General features: G+C 29.7%; 1 protein-coding gene across 1 annotated transcript in view; it reads right to left on the bottom strand.

Annotated features, from left to right (window-relative positions):
• Positions 1–3,134: 3,134 nt before the first annotated feature.
• LOC121122360 (golgin subfamily A member 5) overlaps positions 3,135–17,137 on the bottom strand; it is a 57,248-nt gene continuing 43,245 nt past the window's right edge. Inside the window, exons 4-8 of the mRNA XM_040717333.2 lie at positions 13,452–13,787; positions 9,297–9,501; positions 7,300–7,554; positions 5,424–5,642; positions 3,135–3,522 (exon numbers count right to left, since the gene is read on the bottom strand). Coding sequence (XP_040573267.1) covers positions 3,463–3,522; positions 5,424–5,642; positions 7,300–7,554; positions 9,297–9,501; positions 13,452–13,787 — 1,075 coding nt within the window. The 3' untranslated portion in view covers positions 3,135–3,462. The remainder of the gene's footprint in view (positions 3,523–5,423; positions 5,643–7,299; positions 7,555–9,296; positions 9,502–13,451; positions 13,788–17,137) is intronic.

Here is a 17,137-nt window from a genome sequence, read left to right as displayed (position 1 = left end):
ATGTGAGATACTCGAAAACCATTTTTTTAGGGATTTAAGTATGTCCTATACCCTGCCTCATTGTCCTTACTTTTTTTCAAAAAGTTTTTTCAGTTATAATCTAAAATATAGGCTTGCCTCTTCTAAAGCTGTCAGGTTTTTTTAGTCGAAAATTATTTCAGTGCTTCATCCAAAACATTGCTGAATAGAGCGGACGTAACCAACTTCTGTGTGAAATACCAAGTCTGATTATGAAGCTTCTTCATGATGACCTCTGCTAAATCATTGTCAATTCTTCTAAACAGTAACATGTATGGTAAAAATTCAAGTCATTTACAGGAGTATCCGCTTCAAATGCTTAAGTAATCCACATCGGTGTATAAAACAAAGTTAGGAATTTGTTCATCCTATCCGACTTTTTAATTCTACCTTTATCATATTTTCTTCCTCAATGAATAAAAACATCTTTCGGGAGTATTATTTATTTATACAATATTTATGGTCATCTATCGTGCTTGATGAATTGCTTCTGGTTTCTTCCAGTGAGTACCTAGACGAGAAGGGAAATTATAGTGAGTTATGACATTTTGTTGTAACCAGCTCTGAGAGATGTGTCTGATTTCAAAATTTCATCCATTTTCTTTAAATAAGGTGTTCTTTTTCGTTTCAGGCATAATCTTTTATTAGTGAAGCTTTTAGTATGTTCTTTATTACCCCCATTTGTTCTTGTAGTGTTTAAACCTGAGATTTTCTAGATACTGGACTTTCCTAAACAATTTTTCCACAAACAGAGGCAAAAACTACATTAAGAAAAAATCTCTATTAGATCTCTATATGCTAGATAAAATAACTTTATAACTAATTTGGAGGCTTCAATGTGAATTCCTCTATTCCTGGAGGTGGTGTTAAAAACCCGAACAGTAATCCAAAATGTTAATTTTTATGTCCCTAATAGATCTATAGGTGTATTGACTTTGGATTCAACAGTTTTCCTTCAGGATATCCGGGTTGGATCCATGAAAATCTCTCAACTCTTTTATATCCCTGTGTAGTGGAGCATATGAAGAAGGATCTCCAATGAATAATGACATGTACGTTCAATTAATTATATCTCTTGAGATCCTCCTGTTTCGACGAGTAGTTGATGTAAATACAATGAAAATATCCAAGTCAGCCCTCCCGGATTTTCCACGTCGCAAAAACAACGGCTGTTAATATGTTGTCAGATAGTCCTAAATGATCAGCAGTATTGTATCTTATTTCACATTTCATAATTTTTTGGGGTAAGTTAATCGCAGTATAAATCAATTAACCCAAGTAATTTCATTAATCTTAATTCATTAATAAAAACAATCAAGTTGCTAAACTAGTGTATTAATAACTTAATTCAATAAATATTGTCGTAATTTTACGTTTTTATTTTTAGAAGTCTAAAAAAAGATGTAATTTATATAAATGGTATATCATTTTGATTTTCAACTTGGTATTAGAAAAATTATTATTAAATAAGAAATTGAGGTAAGTGTATAATCTTTCGAAAATATTAATATCTTTCCCGTAAAAACGGCTAAACAAAAGAGAAAATAACATTGATAGAAGGGAGTAGACATTTTAGTATTGCAGTCCGCGCACTTAAATGTTTCTCTTTCAAAAATGGTTATATTTTTACCAAAATCATCAAAAAGTAATTTTGGAAAAACTGTAAGACCGATTTAGTCCATAAAAAAAATTATTTTCGAGTTTCTCACATCTTGAAGAATGGGAAAAAATGCGGAAACATATCAAAGTTCAAAAAAGTATGTTTTGAATAGGTATAATGGTAAAGGGTAGGATTATATATTTTACAACGTGAGGAAACATGTAAAAACTGCCATTTGTTATATTCAAGGATTTATTTTACTTTTTATTACAGTTTGTCAGCATATAAGATAAACAAATAAAACATTTGAAGAAATAGACCATAGTTAATAATAAAATTAAAAAATATTTTTGTACTATTTACTGTGATTCATAATTAAAGTATATCATGAAATTACAAAAAAAAAAAAAAAAAACCATAATATATTTATATAATACGAGTATATATTATAAAAATGGAGTGTAACAAGTCTCCTCCGTAGCGTTTGAATCAGAATAAATGATGTGAACTGAATATAGAAACTATTCATATTTTACACGCATGTTAATTAATTGAATAACATGCTAGACAATGATATTTAATTTAAAAAAATTAAAATCTATGTTTTATAATAGAAATATATCTCAACAAACACTTAATTAAAATGTTTACTTTTTGTGTCAAACATTTCAATGTCTAAATTTTCTATAACTGTAAGCATCAACTCGTGTTTTAGGTTGATTTGATAAACAAAGACATTCACTTGTATAAGAACAGGGTGGTTAGATAATCTTATATTTTAAAGTTATTAGCAGTGTAACATTTCTCCTCCGTAACAAGTATCCACACTCTCTCCTACTAATAAATTCCAAAATGTAGGTATTCAACCCCAGGGATATGTAAACAATACAATTATGCTTGTTGCCTGAATCAATTCAATTTTCAATTTTAGAACCTAAAAAAATATTTTTACTCGAAAAAAGGTCAAAAGAACATTAATATCATTGGTACAATTTATTTAATTAGGATTTGGATACAGAAGATAGAAAATAGTTAATTAATCATCATCGATATCATCAGATAAAGAAATTATAGTAGTATCAGATTTCGCAGTCTTGAATGATTTATTATCATCCTCAATCAAATTATCGGGTAGGATTTTCCTAATTTTATTCATCCCACTTTTAGACATCAGCTTTGATTCGGAATCAATGTCTTCTGCCACTTTATCCACGGTTGTTATTTCAACTTCATCCAAAGTATTGGAATTTCTTCGTCTTCCAATCAATTTATCAGGTGGAAAACCCTCAGCAATTGGCGTTCCTTGTACAAGACGTTCATATTTAGATAGAAGAGGTTCGTTTTCTACAGTTTTCCACTGACTTTCTGATGTAGTAATGAGAGTGGCGTCGTTTAACGTAGATTGAGCAGGCTGAATAGGAAGATATTCATTACTTCCGTATTGACTATTACTTTTTTCACTCATATTATAGACTCCTTTTAAAACAAACGCTTAAAAAAGGACGATCACTGAGAATTTTATGAAAAAAAAACTATGATTTAGAGAATTTTTATTCCAATTATTTCTTAGAAAAGTTAAAAAAATACACATTTATTTCTCGTAATCTGAAATATGTAATATAATCTTAAAATATTACTTTATATACATAGATTTGTATCACGGGTATTAAATAAAGAATAGCAAACCAACAATTTATTAAATACAAAAATAAATATATTTATCATTAACATATTATAGTAGGACATACGTAGTAAATTAATGTTTGCAACAGGAATTCATTAAATTATATATAAACTAATTAACAAAAACAAAAGTAGTCACACAGTTTGGAATTATGGATGTATCAATTCATATCTGGAACGGACTGAAATAGCATTGTAAAGACCCATAGATGTAAAACTATCTGTAAAATATGCAAAGAGTTCTAATTAATTTTTGAACAATCATTAGTAATATCACACAGGTACAAAATAGATTTCATTTTAAACGTTTTTTTCACTCTAAGATTAATAATCTTAAGCATGTTAATATTTTCTCATATATTTTTTTAGTTCATTATAAAAATAAATTGACTTTTTCCTCCCTAGCAAAATTGATAGTTTTTCATATCTCTTATTTCCTGAATAGAAGAAAATAATCAACAGACTAAACGAAAAAGTCAGATATAATCATAGAAATACATACTTAAAAACAAAAAAAACCTCATAAACTTACAAAATTAATGCATATATTGAATATAAAAGTCTTGATTAAAAAAACTTTTTCCCCTTTAATATTTGGTTTTGACATAATATTAATTCTTTTCGTTCTTTTCCCCACTTAGTTTCATCATTAAGTAGAAGAGACAAGGAAAATTTGCAGCAAACCTTTTTGAATAAAAATATATTCCCCTCATATTGCGTTTTATTTTTAATATTATGATTATAAATTATAAAAATTATGTATAAAGGTAAACTAGAATTTGTATAGCTGTTGATGAGTTGATTCATACTAAGGCTACATATTCATATAATAGAAGTTATAATTTTGCATTGGGAAGGGGGAGTGTCCTGTGAGTATTTGATTTGATACCTAGACTTAAAACTTTGGGTTAACTTATTTATTATGCAAACTTGCAATTAAAAAGGTTGCTGAATAAATATTGCTTAAGTTCCGATTATTTAAATTAAACAGTATTGAAATGACCTGATTAAAAATCAAGTAAATACCAGATTAAGATAAAAAATTTCAATTATTTTACAATTACCCTGTCCAGCAGCATACATAAATACTAAATAATAAAATATTTTTATTTTCCTTATCATACAAAAAAAAATAAAGAAATAGGAAATAATTGACTTTGAAAAATAGTTTATCCCATTTCACGAGTTTTAGTACTAAAAAAGTCCCAGTACAATGCAAATTGCATAGAACCATAAAACAAGATAAGTATATATATCTTATTTGACTTAATAATCCAATCTAAGGACTGACAGTTAAAGGCCAGTCCTAATACTGGACCGGACCGGACCTGACACAGCTCTAATAACAATGTCTTAAAATAATGTTCACTCTAGAATTATGAATAAACTCAAAAAGTCAAATTCAGTAATAAATTTCTAAACTATTAGGTTCAGGAAAAAATAATTTCATTTTTTACGCCTTTTTTAAACTAAGTATATCTTGTTAATTATTGGTCACATTGGATCATCCAATAAGGTGTTGTAAAGGTGTGAGTATATACTACAAACGTGTTTTGAACAATATTGCACTTGAAAGGGACCAAAAAAATTTGTGATGTATAATGTAATGACCGATACTCTTCCGGTTCGAAGGATTTTTTTTTTTTTTTCACGCTCAATTTTGCCCTCTACTCTGAATAACTCGACCGTTTGAAGCTGGCGATCGAAAAGAAACGGCCAGCATTGGTGAATTGGAGACAACAAGACACCATTAAGACAACGCCAGGTAGCACACATCTATGATGACACCCCAGAAGGTCCGAGAGCTCGGATGGGAAGTTCTTATGCATCCAGCCTACAGTCCAGACCTGGTACCAAGTGACTAACACCTGTTCCGGCGCATGACCAATACGCTTGGGAGTACAAATTTGGCCTCAATAGAGACCTGTGAAAATTGGTTGTCCGAATTTTTTGCCAATAGGGACAAGGGCTACTAGATTCTCGTTGGCAACAATTTGTCAAACAGAGAGGGTCATACTTTGCTTCACTTGGATGATTGTAACACTTCTTATAAAATATACGAAATTAATTTTTACCCAACATATGATATACCAATCTATTAAGAGCTAATAAAATAACTTACTCCATACACCATAACTCCAATCCTTAGTAGAGGATATTGTCTGAGCAAAAATCCAATCCATATGGAAAAGCTGTATAAAGAGCTATAAGCTGATTTAACTTTACGAGTAACTCCTGTATCTAATGGTGATACCACATAATCACGTACATGTTGGCTCTGAGGATATCGGTGAATCAATTTATTGGATGATGATCCACTCTCTCGTCTTTTAAATTCTTTCTATTTAAAAAAAATATACAAATATTTATAAAGTTTTTCTAAACCGGGAGGGATATTGTTATATTGAGTGTGTTCTTATAATAATTCTACATACAGGAGATGGAACACAATTACAATATATGAAATTTTGTACACATACATATCTACAGAATGGTAGCTAAAAGCTGGTTCCTCTATAAAGCTATGTAATCATTTGAGTGACCACTCGTCATTTATTGCAGGGGCACGTTTTATACAGTTGTTTATGTAAGGAACATCGAGCTTGGAAATTGAATATGGCCACATAGTGGAGATAATCAGATGGCGTCTACAGGATTATATTTGGAGAGGGGGGGGCTTGATTTTGGATGCTTTTTTTTCAAAAAAGCTTCAAAAATCCACAGTCATTAATAGAAAATTATTTTTTTTGTAAAAAAATTTCAAAATCTAAATTTAATCACAGAAAATTTAATTTTTGGGGGACAAAAATTCAACAATCCATAGCTATTCACAGAAAGTTAATTTTTTTGTAAAAAAAAAAATCAAAAATCCATAGATATTCACAAGAAATTAAAATTTTTATAAAAAACTTCAAAAATCTAAATTTAATCACAGAAAATTTAATCTTTCGAAAAATTATTTCAAAAGCCCGTAGCTATTCATAAGAAATTATTTTTTTTGTAAAAAAATTTCAAAAATCTAAAGTTAATAAGAGAAAATTTAATTTTTCGAAAAATTATTTCAAAAATTCATAGTTATTCACAGAAAATTTAATTTTTTTTTCTAAAAATTCAAAAATCTAAAGCTAATCTCAGAAAATTTAATTTTTTTAATGAAAAAAATCTCAAAAATCAACAGCTATTCGCAAAAAATACAAATTTTATAGGATTTTTTTTTTAAATATTTAATTTTTTCTCTGCTCCATAATTTGCCCGAATGACAAAAAAAAATATCGTAAAAAGGAAAAATCCTTCATTACAGCTCCAGCCCACCCCTTGTTCCACCCTTCTGTTGGATCAGGTTTAATTGTATATCTATACAAATAGTATTTAAAGATATCTTTTAGCTGTAAAGAGTTCATGAGCGTTAGGGAACTGTGACCAGTGCATTATCCTCATTTATTAATAAAAAATGAACAAAGATGAAATTGGGGGAATTATAGACTATAACAGAATAGCTAACTACCATTTAATAATATATATAACATTAATTATTCGTAAAAGAAACGAATAATTTTATAAGATGATTAATCGAACAAACATTATTTTCTATGAACACGTGACACGAATACAAATTATCAACTCAGATATAATTAATAGTTTATAAAAGTAAATGACTTATAGGATTTTTAATGTGGGTGACCCTAATTATTTTGGGGAGAAAAAATAATTAATCGGCTCTGTCACTAACTTGATTTACAAAAAGTACACTTTTCCTGGCCCACGAGGGTGAAAATATGCCCCAAACTTATGTGTGTACTTTGTACATAGCAACTAATTTAAAGCATATTAGTCTTTCATAGAAAATATAATCAAAGATATATATATAATCCAAATGCCACTAAAAAATGTCATTTGTAAAAAAAAAAATCCCAAATTCAAATTGGTAAAATTGAAGTTTCCATCCTTTATAGCCTTTGTCGCATCCTTTCCCTGACAAAATATTTTCCTTCACTTACCTCCAGCTTTTCCATTTGAAGACAGAGTGAGCTCTTCTCAGATAGGAGGGATCCTATTAAGGTTTGCTTTTGCATTAGTGCGGAGGCCAACTCTTTTATCCGTTTTTCTGCATCACTTGGCATAGGCTTTCCATGATGCACTTCCTCCCCGCATAATTTTTTCCTCATATTCTCAATCTCTAAGTCTCTTAACTTGATACTCTGGAGATATGACGCCTCCTCTCTCCGATAGGCCTCTTCCAAAAAGTGAATATCCTGAAGAAAAACAAAAAAAAATGAATTAACAAATAAGTCAGGATGGTGTCGTCCCAAAAAATCTACGTTTAGTCCCGTCTCATCCTAAATTGTTAGAACGTGTCCGAATTAAATATAATAGAGCATTAACAATCTTTGCTGAATGTGGTTATCGTATTTATATATAATCCATTGACCTCATCATTAATCAATGTCCATCGATTAGCATAAAAATAATAAATACTTTTATCATGCCTTAATCAAATCCTTCTGACCTGAGAATGTTTGACCACTTATTCTACAGAAACAGCCAGTTTATATATGTATTTAATTATTTTGGTGTTATTTAAAATTGCTAATTTTTTCTAATTCCGTGAAATAAAAAAATTAAGTAATTGACCACTTTAGAAAATCGAGCAAAGATTTTCCAGTACAAATATCCTTTTAATTTTTAATTTGACAGAAATCCTTTTATATAAAATTTGCAAAAAAGTTAACAATAAAAATTTTTAATATTTAAGATTATATTTTTCTAAAATTTGTTGGGCGGGATTCCATAAGGCTTAGATATTGATATCCCTTCATTTTTCTCGGAATTTAACCGATTTGTTTTGTATCATTCTATGGAATCATTTTCTCCCTACCCAGTTATAAGAATTGAACATATACATATAAACACCTTAAGCTACATATGACGTAATTGAAAACATGTTCACAATTTGAAAGGACATATAGCACCATCTACTGTTCAACTATAAAATCGGATTGTAAATTAGACCGACCTCCAACACTAGCATATATCTCTGACTCTTAACATTGAGATTTGAAAAATCCAAAGCAAGCATTGATGGCTTAAATAGATATCGACATAATTATTTTTAGAAAATAATATTTTCATCTTAATTTTGTACAATAACTCTAAATGTCCGAACATATATATATACATATATAAATTTGTTCTATGACACTTTTCCGAATGCCATTTTTTCGAATGACCACTTATTTGCCAAGTGTTCGTTTGGCATTGTAGTCATTCGACAAAGTGTCTGTTCACAAAAGTATGTCATTTGGCTTAATGGCATTTAGGTTTCCGGCCAAGTATCCGTGCACTATATAAATTGGCTAAAAATAAGAGTAACTCGGATTTAGTCGGAATTGTTAAGAATCCTGATATTGCTTATATATTTATTTTATCATATATTTTACAAAGTATGTAAGCATTTTTTTGGCCCTCCCCTGTTTACATTTGGCACACGTAATCTACATATTTTATTATATATTATGTTTACAATAGCCCCTAAGCTGTTTACCATCAATCATAAAACCACTGGCATAGGGGAATGAGCGTCGTTTACTTAATAGTGGGTCATCTTGCGTTTAAAAGATAGAAATAAAATACATAGCATAAGTTTTTTTTATTTTTATTAATAGCTTATTTGTTTATTTCTTCAACAAAGTACAGTGGCGTCACCTTGCGGATAGGAATTTCTTTTATTTTACTTGCGTCCCTTAGAAACACGTGTGTATTTAATTAAAATCTGTATAAGGAGAGCAACCCACTCTGTAAATGACTAACTGATGATACTTTCCCCTTAATGTGCAATCATAATTTTTTTTTTCGGATTTGAGTCTATTTTTTCTCCCTCACTCTCTCTCTCCCTCTCTTTGTCTAAAAAAGTTAAATCATGATCATTCATGCAATTGTAGGTAATCTTTTTGTTGGCCTTTAGACAGAAGGGAAAATAAGAACACTCAATATTTACTTCAAGCTTTTTTTTCAACTCTAGTTCAGCTTCTTTAGTTTTTTCCTTTTCAATAGATATTTTCTTTTGATACTCATCAGAGGCTTTCTCATAGAGGATATTTTGTTTATCAACTCGATTTTCCAGATCGTTGACCTCCATCAGAGTAGTTTTCAGTCGATTCGCTAACCTGTTTGCTTCCTCGCGAATCAAATCCCTCTCAGACCTAAGGAACATAAAATATATGTTACTATATTATTTGCAGTGGCTCTCAAGTCGATGACATTTCAAATCAAGATCATGCTCTCACGCCACAGATTAAATATCCCACGCATCATCAATCAAAAGAGTTCAGAATATCTTATTTAAAACCACAATGCTTCAAATGAAAGCCACGCATACTCAAATAAAGACCTCAAAACATGGCAAGAGTGCATTTAAATGTTTCAACTTATCTCAATATATATATTATATGAACCTTATTAATGAACCCTCTCTGTTACTTCCCTTCGAATCCTCATAAACGTACTCTTCTGGAGTGTTTAGTACCCCAACATTAAAATACATAATTTAGCTATAAAAAAGTTTATTTGGCCTCAGTAATTGTTGCATTTAATATTATAGAAACTTTAGTGAATAAATTGAATATGTTTTAACATACTATTTGAAACCAGGGACAACCGCAGGGGAGGGCTGGAGGGGCTGTAGCCCCCTGCCCAATTAAAGAATTTTTTATTCTTACTATAAAATTTAATATTTGAATTTTAATTAATTTCAGAATTTTTTTTCCAAAAAATTTGAGTTTTTCCTGAAAGGCTCTGGATTTTTGTATTTTTCTGAGGATAGGTGGGATTTTCGAATTTTTTTTTACCAATAAATTTAATTTTCTGTGAATAACTATGGATTGTTGAAATTTTTTTCCTACAAAATTTTATATTTGAAATTTTTTTTCAGAAAAATGGTAATTTAAAAATTACTAAATAATCTTACATACGCCCCTGTATATGTGTGAACTTTTAATTTAAAACAGTTGTAGGAGAAAATAATATAAAATATTGTAGACCCCAGATTATGTCTACATTAATAAAATATTATCAAAATAGACATGTTCTATAGAGAATAACACATCTCCCTTTTGTATATATTCATAGTTGGAGTAGCTCATAACAAGAACACATACAATACATTCTTTGAATGTTTGATTACAATTAATTTCAGAATCTGTTAAACACTCAAAAATTAATTAAGTACCATTCCAAAAAAATAATTGGATAGAGAAATTATATGGATAAGTAAAGAATTGACACAGAATATGGAGTAAAAATTAGGTACATGAAAGTTATTAAAAGAATATTTTAATATCTGGGAAGAAGGCTAGTTTGAGCGTGAGTGGAGGCCAAGATAAATGTGTGTGGCCGTTTTATTTTTATCTTATTCTAAATTTTGAATTCTTTTTAAATAGAAATTTGATTTTTTTTAAGATATTTGATTTTCATTTTTTGTTTCTTTTGTTGTTGAAAGTTACTTTCCTTTACGTCCGTCTAGGAAACAACCCCTTTGCCGCCAATAATTATAGATATATTTGATGATTATTCATACTGCAATACTATGTAATTTTTATTTCCATTTTATTAAAGATGCAATTATTAATTATTTTTCAAAAATTGCATAATTAAGTGTTCTTTAACAAATTATCGTCTGTTACTCTATTCTTCTATATTCCTGATTGGACACAACGCAAGGAGTACTAGTCCCTGCCAAAAGTAATACGAAAAAGATTCACCCAATACCTCCATACATCCACAGCTAACAAACAAATTCATTCTATATTTTTGTTTTAGCGAGGCAACACCGTTATTTATTGTGCAATTGTCATGAGTTGTCATGCCAACTGTTGAAACATCTTTATAACATAACGACTCAATTAATTAATGAGCACAGAATGGTAACAATTCGTGACAAATAATTGAACATTTCATCTTTACAAATGAAATCATATTTATTGCAGGATAAATTATCATAAAATATGTGGATTACTGTTGTTTTTTTTTTTGACAAAGGAGCCGTTTGTCAAAGTGGTTATTCGGCGTAGTTTCTGTTCGGTAAAATGCAGGGGCGTTCGTCAGATTATATTTTTAGGGGGTTTAGTTTTTGAAATATTAAAATTTTATACAAAAATTTTAAGAAATCTATAGAAATTCACAAAAAATTAATTTTTTATAAAAAAAATTCAAAAATTCGCAGAATTTTTTTTCTTTTCTTTTTGGAACAGAAATTCGAATCATTAAATTTTTTGGAACAAAAATATACATGATGAATTTTTTGGCGAAAATAAAATTTTAAATATTAAATTTATTAAAAAAAAAATTCAAAAACCCATAACTATTCACAAAAAATTTAAAAATATTAAATTTTATGCTCTGCTGCATAATTTGCCCGAAAGACGAAAAATTTTTAGTAAAAGCAAAAAAAAAAACTCTCGAGCCTAACACCTGCGGACCCCCCTAAAATGGTATTCGGCAATGTGGTTTTCAGTAAAAGGGTTTCGGCAATGTGGCTTTTAGTAAAAGGTATTCGGCGAAGTGTTTGCCATCTCTTTTTTTTTTTTTTCAAATTACCTTTTCAAATAAAAAGGTAATTTTCTATGCTAACCGTATTTTTTTTTAAAATAGAGGGTATATAAATGTAATTGAATTATTTATTTATTTTTTATGAATAGCTATGGATTTTGGAATTTTTTTTTTAACATAAATATAATATTTCAAATATAATTTAAAAACAAACCCTCACCAAAAAAATAAATATACATATATGTATATATAATCCTGCGGTCACTGCTGGTATTATATATATATAATAAAGCTAATTATAACGGTGTTGATAATTTTTGGGGCTAAGCCCCCAAATGATGATAGCTACCAATGCCCCTGGTCGCCAGTCCAGAATCTCCTAAAATTGGTATTATCTGGGGTATGATAAATATTTCCAGGGAAGTAACTGAGGATTAATAACTTGAGATATTCGTTGGGTTGACGTCATAACACAGATGTTGTAACGTAGACATATTAATATCTCAAACCAAACTCATTTCAAAACTTATAAGACCGGTAGCTGTATGTATATAATATCATATACCACCGAAATGCATGTACTAGGTCAAAGACAAACGATATAATGGTGACATCAAAGTCACGCAACCCTACGATGTTATTATATAACTATTACACTGAAAAGTTCAGGTGACCAAGGTTAATAGAAATGCAAGGTCAGACTATTATGTAATCGGGCTCGCTAGAATTTTCGATCTGATGTATTGTACCGACTTCTGGGTAAAACAGGGAGATTTTTACAAAACACGCAACCACTCATAGTCTATGACGTCACTATTGCTAGAATCTTCAATTTAATGTATCTTAGCGACTGCTGGTCAAGAAAAACAGCTTTTGACAAAACACACAACCACTCATCTAATATGACACCAATATTAAAAGCGTGGTGAAAGTCAAACATCAGTTGTACAAGCGTTATGGTATAACCTTGTATTTCTATTAACCTTGAAGGTGACTATATATAAGGTTTGTTGATAAGAGATCATGGCTTTTGTTTACTGACTATTTTGATGATGTGATAGAGGAGACAATTTAGGAGAAAATTCGATAAACAAACTGTATTGATACATAATATAGCATTTTATATTCTCATAAGACAGTACTTATAATGTAAATTTTTACCCTCGACGATTACCGTACAAAAATTATTAAAAATTGTTTTGAAGGAAAAATAGATCAGAACACAAATTTTCAAATAAATATACAAAATACTGGACATCTGATGGATTTGCACAGGTTGTCAGAGCACAAATACTCATAGTACCTCTAGAAGAAGACATAATGCTTGACATAATATGAGTTAACACTTAACACTAGTCAGTAACACTGAACATGGCTCCGTTGTGACGTCATCAAAAAAGTTGTCAGCTAACCTCAACCAGACTGCGTTGCAAGTTTCTTATCGACACATCTTATATGTATATAGACAGCTTGAAAAAAGTGGAGGTCAATGTACAGTATGGTTCAGCAAATTTATATATGTGCTTAAATTGTATATAACGTGAGCATTTATCCTATTCGTAATGTTATGATATTATATCTAAGTAATCCTTCAAATCTGCCTTACGTTATGTAGATTATTTCCTTCCTCTCTACAAACTGCAGAGGGATCTTGAGACTCTCATCTCCTTGATGAGAGTCATTTCTTTTCCCTTCTCTTTCTTTTTTGAGCTCCATTATATATTTGTCTTTTTCCGACAAAATCTTTTGAGCCTTTAATTTATAGTCTTCCTGACTTTTAGAAAGTTCTTCATTCTCAGCCTTGAGGTCCTTTATCTCCTCTTGAACGTCAAGCCATGCTCGATTTCGTGACTGGATTTCCAATTCCAGATCCCTTAGGCGTGTTTTAAGCTCCACTAGCTCCTCTGGTTCCCTGTCTATTACTTCCTTCTTGTATGATTCCCTGTAAGATGAATTAATTATACTATAGTGCACTTTCAGCATTGAGCATGTCAGCCATTTTGGGGCCAACAGAATCAAGTTTTATAACATTAAAAACCCTTTTTCATTTATATTAAGGAAAATAGTAAACTATTGCTGTATATGTGGATGTTAAGATGGGACCAACACATAAAAGGACTTAAATCCTTTTAAAAATAAATCCCTCATTGCTTTGTTTTATTATATATATCAGACACTAATATCTATTAAAATTTGTTATTACATTGTTAAACAATCTTATTTCCATATTGTAGGCAATAAATTACAGTGGAAAGAATTAGATTTATTTTTTACTAATTATCCTATTTTATTTCTATAATCGATAAAACACAAAGAAATTATACAAATATAGCCATATCATAGGGATTTATAGTACATAATACTTTGATTACATTCAAATATCTGATTTTAACATTGTCATCAATTAGTATGCAATTTTTAAGTCCTATATATGAAGTTTAATTAAAGTTTATTGGAAATTTATGTTGTAAAAATATCAACAACGAGCCTTCAAGATAGTCTTCCCTTTAATTATGATGCTATCTAGGACGTCAGTTATGACTGAGGACGTTCAAAATTTGCTTTATTTCGTTTTGGAAAAAAATTTCAAAAGCAACATTTGAAATATTACATTAAAAAAAAAATAATTAAAAAAATACAACGTTATTAACAAAAATTAATGTTTTTGGAATAAAATTACAAAGATCCGTAGTTGTGCACACAAAATTCAAATATTATTTTTTTTTTAATTTCAAAAATCCATAACTTTCTCAAAAAATATTCATATACTTAATTTTTTAAATGAAAAATTACAAAAATCCAAAGTTATTTAAAGAAAATTACATTTTTGGAGGAAAAAAATGGAAAAATTAAATTTCAATATTACATTTTTGAAAAGAAATCTGTATATTAAATTTTCTAGTAAAAAGCGAACATTCCTTTTTTTTTTTGGAGGGGAAGGGGGCTACATCCCCTCCATCCCACTCCCTCTGGACGCCCCTATTTATTAACTTCTGATGTTAAGAAGATATTTGTTAAGTCACCGTACCGTGTCGTGAATTTGTTACTTTTTGTCAAATACCCCTAGCCTATAATCACAAGATAGAGTACTTGCTGAAAGCTGCATTCTTCTATGCAGAAAAAGGTTAACACCTTGAAAGCTTTATCTTTCAAATTGGGAAATGACAGCCAATACATTATTCGAGACAAATAACTTTTTGTAAATGTGAAGAAGTTCCTTCACAACTTCCCATTCTCAAGGGAAACTTAATCACTTTAGTTGCAACTATTACTACCAAGGGAATTAAACTAATAAAAAACCTCCAAGAACAACCCACTTTTAAGACCTTTACCTCAAAACTGCATAAATTTTGAAAAGGATGGGTCTCGTAGATAACACATATTTGGATGCAATATTTGACTTTTATTAAAATTCTTAAATTTAAAAAAAAACTTAACTTAACTTCTTGTTTAAATTTTACTCTTGAAAAATATAAATAAAATGTGTACCACTGGATAAGATGAAACTTCAAAATACATTAACATATGTATATATACGACAAGGAATTAACAAGAAATTGAATTTATGTCGTTTTGGAAACAAGGCATAAGTTGCTGTATATAGAATTGACTTGTTTTTTTGTGAAAACGGTACACTGCATAGCTGAAAATTAACATCGTAATTCTTACAATTTGAGGAATATAATTGAATCTATTTAGGAATGGAAGTTCACTGCTCAGGAATTAAATAATAATGACAACGGTTGCTAAGGAAATTAAAATTATTTCTTCAGATTAACAATTCCAAAAAAACGAGTCAACTAAAAAAACTCACAGGATTTACATCACTAACTATGTATGTATTAGTTAATAAGTATCTAATTATAGTTATTGCACTCCAAGAAATGATGAACCCCGTGGAATCATTACCTCAATAATTATGTAGCTACATGTATGATATAATCTCAATCAACATAATCATACGAGAGAAAAAAAATCAATCGTAAATGATAGCTGCAAGTCATCAATAATGAGGTTTACAGATGATACTTATTAGTTACTAATCAGTAATAATATTAATCAAATCATCAATTACGAGTTGTAGTCATATAATTGATGTATAAATAGACTCAAAATGGCTCTTTTTAGAGTTAGTTATGTATGAACATTCTAGGAACAACAATAATCTTGTACGTACATAGGTAATAGGCAGGAGTGGGATCATTATAGAGTAGAAGGAGGATATAGGGATTAGACTTATAGTATTACTGAAGTGAGGCTTTTGTTGATATCAGCTGCATGTTATATGATTGGAGGGAGGGGGAATAAATGACTACTATAACGAGGAGAAGATTCGACATTGAGCAAATGTAGAAACGGTTTTACTTATCTAATAGCCAAACTTTGATTATTTCACTCAAAAATCCAATCTCTTGTAATAGGTAAAACTATGGGAAATCATTTCAAAAGAAACTTGGTCAGGTTTCCTTTGAGGGCATAGATATATAGTATGACGTGTAGAGGAGAACAAAAAAATCACTCACTCGTTACTTATTTTCCGTTATTTTCAAACAAACAACAACCACCTAATTCAAACTTAGTCGGTTACAATAATTTTAACTTGTCTGCTAAAAGCGCTAAGGGTATCCTGAAGTGTTCTTTTACAATAGAAATCGGGTTTTTGTAAAGAAAACACACAGTTTTGCGATTAGAAATGAAAAAATGGTAGTTCCGTCTGCTCTTTTCCTTAAAATTTTTTATTCTTAAATAGGTAATTGTGGTGTAAGCATCTCCTTCTGAAAGAACAGTTATTTTCTATCTTTGGGGTCAATCCTTTGAAAATACATACATAATAAAAAATATATATATGTAATTCAATATAATTATAATATTTCCTCTCCTCAAAGGATTATTGCTATTTTAAATGTAACACATGGGCTGAAACGTCCCGATCTTCACACATAGATGGCGCTTTTTAGATTCCCCTCATTTTCAGTTAGTACCAACTTTCAAGAGGCAGAAGTCAAAATTTCCTGACAAACTGTTATTTTGTTTGTGAGTTATTGGGCTAAGTGACACGCTACTTTTGTTATTTCCAAAACAATAGATCAAAAACAATTTTGTGTTTCAATTTTATATTGGTTGTTGATGGGGGAAAATACTGTTTAGGCTAAGCAATGACTTAAAAAGTGTTATGAGGAACCATTCCATAAAGCGAATAAAAAAAATAGTAATAACAATTTTAAAAAAGCACATTTTGAAAATAATAAAAGTATATTATTCGTTAAACACGGGACTTTTCAGCTTGTTTGT

The sequence above is a fragment of the Lepeophtheirus salmonis genome, chromosome 8 (assembly GCF_016086655.4).
Source record: "Lepeophtheirus salmonis chromosome 8, UVic_Lsal_1.4, whole genome shotgun sequence".
Classification (NCBI taxonomy): Eukaryota; Metazoa; Arthropoda; class Copepoda; order Siphonostomatoida; family Caligidae; genus Lepeophtheirus; species Lepeophtheirus salmonis.
This window is presented reverse-complemented; position numbering and strand designations above follow the sequence as displayed.